General features: G+C 46.9%; 1 protein-coding gene across 1 annotated transcript; it reads right to left on the bottom strand.

The window, feature by feature from the left end:
- Positions 1 to 318: 318 nt before the first annotated feature.
- On the bottom strand, positions 319 to 5,931 carry GIMAP4 (GTPase, IMAP family member 4). Its single transcript, XM_044919909.1, has 3 exons — positions 5,871 to 5,931; positions 4,065 to 4,127; positions 319 to 2,080 (listed from the first exon to the last, which is right to left on the bottom strand). Exons 2-3 carry the CDS (start codon positions 4,111 to 4,113, stop codon positions 1,149 to 1,151), a joined length of 981 nt encoding a protein of 326 aa, XP_044775844.1. The 5' UTR covers positions 4,114 to 4,127; positions 5,871 to 5,931; the 3' UTR covers positions 319 to 1,148.
- Between the last annotated feature and the right edge of the window lie 750 nt (positions 5,932 to 6,681).

Below are 6,681 nucleotides of genomic sequence, written 5' to 3'. Positions count from 1 at the left end.
TTCATATCTTAAAGGGGAATTTTTGCACTGGGAAAACCAAAAAGGTCTCTGAAACCTTGGTTACACATGATTTCTATCAGTGCAGAATGAATCAATCCAAGGAGAATGTGGTGTTTGACTGGCAGAGGGGTTGAGAATGTGGCTGGAATCTTCCAGGAGAAAGGAGGAAAGATGTCTTGAGGGTTGACCAAGACTAGCTCCCAAATCATATTGAACTTTTACCCAAAAAGTGAAACTCTTCACTGTGTTCTTAGAAAAAGGAGGAGTGGTATTTTCCAAGAAAAAGTGGACTCCAATTCTGTAAAAGTATGAGAGAACAGAAAAGTTTTATTATAGTAACAAGAAGCAAGCAATTCAACTGGGTGGGGGGTGGTAGTGTGCGGATGACCGTCAAAGCAGTAAGTAATCAAGGTGTGGTAGCAACAGTGAGTTTCACAAGAAAAGGAGAGAACTGGTTAATTCAGCAAATATATTACACTGAATTGGGTCAAAGAGCTGCTATAGATGTGTCTGAACACAGCAAACGTTGTTCCCTTATGTGCTGAATCTCTGTCTGTTGTCCACTCTCTCTGGCATTTCACTTAGTTGAGTTCCGAGAGATCTCTTTTCCAGACGACTCTTTGTTCTTCAATGGGCAGCTGATAAGGAACAATTTGAGTCCTTCTGTAAAAATGTAATTAAACAAATTTCCAATCATCTGGAAAGAATTCTATAAGTCTCTCCATCTATAGATTACCCAACACAAAACCAATCTGTCTAACAAACCATATGGGTGAGGTGATCACTGTGTCCTAAAGGCGAAAATAAGGGAGTAGACGTCACAGAGGCAGATGATCCAGCAATCTAGGAAGAATCTAGAGGAGAAACTTTTACTAGGGAGCAAAAGAGAAAGTTTGGGGTCATCTTCTTTGAAGAATTCACAAGGTAGAGAGCATCCATACTTTCTGCTTTGGAGTTCCACAAACTGACAATTTGTCCCTCCCCTGTTAAGTCAACCAAACCTCTGCCGATCACTAACAGTGAACTTTATTACATCGCTTAGTTGGGAGAGCCTGGGAGACGCAGCTGAGAGCGCTCTGACTTTGGTGAATGAGTTGTGGGGGCAGGACCACCAGAAAACATGCAGGAAATAGATCTTTGCATTCCGTTTAATCTTCCTTAAACAGAAGTAAGAAAACAAATTGAGCAATCTGCAATGCTTGCATGATTAAGTCAAGTATCCCACCTTGACTCTCAACTTCATCTCTGGCATTTTGCTGCTTTAGAGCATAGAGAGCCTCCTTCTCTGCTAATTCTCGCTCCATTTCTTCCTTTTGTTTCTGCTGCTCCAGTTTGTCCTCCAGCTTTCTGATTTTCTCTTCGAACTCCTCTCTGATCTGCACTATCCGTCTCTCTAGCTCTGCTCTGTAAAAATCTTGTGTCACTTGGACTTGTTTCTGAATCTCCTCTTCGGCCTTTTGGTACATCTTATTGGTGAAGCACTTTCCTTTGTTCTCCACCACGACGCGCTGGACCAGGGCCAGCAGCTGCGTTCTCTGGGCCTCCTGCTCAGCTCCTGTCGCCCGATTGTTGAACAGGCAGTAGCGATCCCCAAACTCATCCACCAGCTCTCGCATGCTGTCTGGAGCGTCCTCTAAGAATTTATGGAAACTCATGCCCTCCAACTCATCTTTCCGGGTGAATAAGAGAATCATGTATCTCCTAGCTTGGGTTCCAAACATTTCCAGAACCTTCTTCGTGGACTTGAACTCTTCCTGCGTGTACCGGCCCAGCGAGACCACCAGGAGCAGAGCATGAGGCCCAGGGGAGGTCAGGAGGATGCAGTGAGCGATCTCCTTGCCAGTGTCAGCATCCCGTACCTCCGGGTCGAAAATGCCAGGCGTATCCACGACGACAAGTTCTCTCCCTTGCCACCGGCTGCCCCCTTTCTTACAGACCTTGGTGACTGATTTTGCTGCAAGGCTGGAAAGAAACACTTTCTCTCCAAGGATGCTGTTGCCCGTTGCACTTTTTCCTGCTCCAGTCTTACCCACTAAGACAAGTCTCAGTTGTGCATCTCTGTGGTCTTGGGTTCCAAGCCCTGGGACATCAGGAAACAAAAGCCAGGGCATTAGGATGGACCTCTGGCCCTTTCCCCAGCAGGGCTCCTGTTCCACTCACACACTCCTCCTCTCTTGCCCTAGGCTCCCCTCCCGTGAGCGACTTCTGCACTCACAGGAACGCTACAGAAGGCCTTTCTACAGAAAGCCTGATGTTCCTCTTGCCGCACGTGGGGAAGGCCCAAGGACTTTCCTGGATTCCGTGGAGCTTCTTACTCTTACCTTTTGTAGCTAAGTAGCCCACAGAAGAGGAAACAAAATAGCTCAAGAAGAGAATTCTGAGCTGCTGCAGGTAGCTCTTCCCCATAGGAGCAATGCAGGAAGTAACTCGAAATCTGACCTTGGGATGTCTCTGTGGGCGCTCCTCCCCCAGTTTGTAGTCAAAATGGAACTGTTCCTCTTCCCATTAAGAAGCCAGGTAGGGGGGTTCTACAACCCATCCCATCCTGGCAGGGTACAATAGGGATGCCTGGGCAGAAAGACAAAGCGTCCCTTTCTAGTTCCTGTGTGGGACCAACTTGTTAGGGATTGTGACCCGAGAGAGGACAAAATTCCTCCATTTCAAGTTAAAGACCTTAGCTTCGAATCTAGTGACTTTTTTTACATTCGAAATTAATACATTAAAGAATGATAGCCAGAAAATAGTGACAGTTAGCTGAAGTGACTATAAAATCCCTTGATAGATAAAAAATGAAAGAAAGAAACCCATACAGGTTAGTGCCAGTGGAGTTATCCTTTCTTAGTTCCACTAGATGAAGCACATTCTCCTTCCTAGGGAAGTGGACAGCTAATCCCAGCACGGCACAGCTTAGCAATAGAAACCCTGTTCTCAGAATAACAGGGCATTGAGTGAAACACCAAATCATCCATACAGCTCTTTTGCATTTGTCTTCAGTATTTCTCTGCATATCTCCTTCCTGTGTCTATAGGGTCCTGGGCTTCAGGATTTGTTAAGCATAGAACCGGGACCCGCAGGATGGAAGACAATGGGCAATCTCATTTGGGAGCCTGTTTCTGCGAGAAGGCAGACCCTGCTGGCCCAGCCCTTGAGTGAGTCTGGTTCCTGCGTGAGGAATCCTGTATTACAACCATCCATTTCGGCTTGAAGGTGATGCATACATTACCACACTCACAACTCTAGACACTATTACAACTCCATTTTATTTCTCAGAGAGGGTATCGCCATTTACCCAGTTGCCCAGACCAAAAATCTAGGCATTGCTCTTGATTCTTCTCTTTCCTTTCCTTTCCCCATCCAGCCCATCAGCAACCTCTCTTGGCTCCACCTGCAAATCTGTCTGCTTCTCTCCACTGTGAAGCCCAGCACACCAGCTCAAGCTACCATCAGCATCCATGCCTCCCAAGGAGGCTGCCAGTTGGTCTCTCTGCTTCCATTTTGTCCCCTTCTGTCTACTCTGTAAATTGGAATATTCTTTTAAAAATAGCAAACAGAGGAGAGATATTGCAGAACCCCCAACTCTGCCTTCCACAAAATCTGTAGGTATCATCCCCATCACCTTCTGAGCATTAGCAAAACCATCCCTGATGCAGTTTCTCACATCTGATCACCAGAATCCTGGGGTGAGAGAAGGAGATTTCCAGAAACCAAGAACACTGAATACAGGATGGTGAGGATTATCTAAGGAAAAAATGTGGATGGGAGTTCAGATGATTATTCAGTTAGCAGGACAATGGAAGACTCCAACCTGGGGACATCCTTAGGGCATCTGTAGGCCTAGTGAGAGGGAGCAGCAAGTCAGGGGAAGAGACACTGAAAGGCCCTGTAGCAGGAGAAAGTGCAGGGGGTCCAGAGGAAGTAAATGGAGAGGAAATCAGATATGGGGGTTGGATATTTTGCTCCAGCAAGGATGAGGGCTGGCTGACAGCTCAGGAGAACCCCCTGCTAGCTCTCCTTCCTCCCCCCGCCCTGCCGCACAGGGGACCCCCCCCCCAACACCCTCTCACCAAGGCTCCCAGGTTTGCTGGAGCATGCACCACCCTTTGTGGCTGACATTGTAGCGGGAACTCCTGCACAGAAAGGAACACAACTAGTCATTTTAGGGACACGGAAAGTAAGTGGAAACCTCAGCCTCCCCCGGCCAGCAATTGCTTTTCCCTGTAAACTTGCTGCTTGCTTTCTCCTCCCATATTTCCCAAAGCTTTTCCACTCTCCAGATTGGCTCATCTTCAGATTGTTCCTTTTTCTCTATACAAGCAAATGCTTGGAGGGCTTTGTTGGTACTGCTTCTGGGCACCCTTCCCCAGCAATCCTAGGGATTTACTGACAGACCCCAGACCCCCCCCCCCCAGGAAACCAGTGTGCCTAAACAACGCTTTCCTTGCTAATAAATTCCTTTCTTCTTCTTCTTTTTAAATGTCCTCTCTGTGCCTTTATGCCTTTCTTCTGTGTGGCTCAGGGGAGGGCCCCTCTACTTGCAGGGTGGGATGCTGCCTGCTTCATGAATGCTCAATAAAATCAATTGGATCTTCCAATTTACTTGGTTGAATTTTGTTTCCTAACAAAGAACTCTTACTGGAGCTAGGACAGGCTGAAAATACTAGTTGTTAAGGACAGGTTCATCTGATAAGAAGCCATCCAAAAACATTTAAAACATTATTAGAAAGACAGACACTCCTTTTGTAGGAAGAGTTATTTCTTTATCCCTAATGGATAGGGAGTAGGAAACAGCTTCTTGTAAACTGAGAAGAGAAATCACAGACTTTTTTAAACTCAGCTTTGGCCACAAAGTTGATGTTGGTGATGGGTGTTAGGGAGTAAGTAGGATAACAGAAATAGGAAAACAAAAGGTTTTTGGGTGTTTCTTAAGGTCCTTGTTCCAGCATGTGGGCTTTCTCTCTCTCTCTCTCTTTCTCTCTCTTTTTAAAGATCTTTCTTAAGTGAGCTGGGGGAGGTACAGAGGGGAAGGGAGAGAGAATCTTAAGCAGGCTTCATGCCCAGCCCAGATCTCGATGCGGGGCTAAACTCAGGACCCTGAGATCATGACCCGAGCCCTAGTCAAGACTCAGACACTCAACAGACCGAGCCACTGAGATGCCCCTGGGCCCTCTCTTCATTCTGCAATGCTGTGCTGTTTCTCCCAGTTTAGATGTGAAAACAGAGGACTGCCCTAGTGGCTGAGTTCTCCCACCACCTGAGGAGCAAGTATCCAGGGGTCCCTGGGGGGCTCAGTCGGCTAGGTGGCCTACTCTTGATTTTGGCTCAGGTCATAACCTCAGGGCCCAGTTGGGCTCCACGCTGGACATGGAGGCTGTTTAGTGTTCTGATTCTCTTTCTCCTTCTCCCTCTGTCTCTACTTGCCCCCTCCTTCTCTAAAAAACAAAAAAAAAACAACATGAAACAAAACAATAACAAAACATAAAAACAGGGCACCTGGGGGGCTCAGTTGGTTAAGAGGCTGCCTTCGGTCAGGTCATGATCCAGGGTCCTAGGATCCAGCCTCACATTGGGCTCCCTGCTCAGCGGGGAACCAGCTTCTCTATTTGTGCCCCTCCCCCCCATTGGTGCTCTCTCACGAGCCCACATGAGCTCACTCTCTCTCTCCCAAATAAATAAGATCTTAAAAAAAAAACAACCACCACCAAATTTACGGCTTAACATCAGCAAATACAGGAAATAGGAACCAACAAGAAATACACTTTCTGAGAACAAGTATGCCGGTAGGTTTAAGATATACACCCAGGGGAGAGGTCCTCTCTCCACCAAATCACGTTACCCTCTGTCCCCTCCCCCAAATACCCCTTTTCTCTTACCTAGAAAATCTGGGTCCTGCTCCCTTCTCTAACTTTAAGGCAATGCTATACCACAGTGTTGAGAAAAAGGAGAGAGGAAGTGAGGGGAGGAGCTGCTGAAACATCTTTGTGTAAGAGACCTGCCCACTTCAGCATCTAGCCCCGCAAACAGAACTTTCTCAATGATGGATTTGATTCGTGCAGTCCAATAGGGTAGCCATTAACCACAAGGGCTGTTGACACATGAAATGTGATGTAAGTGTGATTGCAGAACCGAATTCTTAATTTTACTTCATTTGTATTAATATTTTTAAAGATTCTATTTTTAAGTAATCTCTACACCCAACGGGGAGCTCAAACGCGTGACCCCAAGATCAAGAGTTGCAAGCTCCACTGATGGAATCAGCCAGGCACCCCATCTGAATTAATTTAAAGTTAAATAGCCACATCTGCCTAGTAGCTACCTTATTCAGCCATGCAAACACTCTGCCGTGAGGGATAAAATATGGGTTATGCTGTGACATTCTGGAAAAACCGCTGAGTTGAAACCAGAGGCTGCCAGCTATTCCGAAAAGCCTGCGGTCCCGGACCCCACGTCTCAGCACATCAGGCCTTCCAGCCCAACACCTGCCCCTAGAGCTTTAGGCCTGTATCAGCATAAGCAGCCCTTCCTCCTCTCCTCCCTCCCAGTGACTGGGGGAGAGACAGCTGCAATTTCCAAGGTCTCATCTGCTTGAAGCAAGTGAGGGTAACTGATCTGCTTTTAACTAATGAGACGGGTCCAGAGTCACCCTGCGAGATGGTGCTCAGACCATTTGCAATAGGCTAATCC

Source organism: Neomonachus schauinslandi, chromosome 12 (genome assembly GCF_002201575.2).
Source record: "Neomonachus schauinslandi chromosome 12, ASM220157v2, whole genome shotgun sequence".
Classification (NCBI taxonomy): domain Eukaryota; kingdom Metazoa; phylum Chordata; class Mammalia; order Carnivora; family Phocidae; genus Neomonachus; species Neomonachus schauinslandi.
This window is presented reverse-complemented; position numbering and strand designations above follow the sequence as displayed.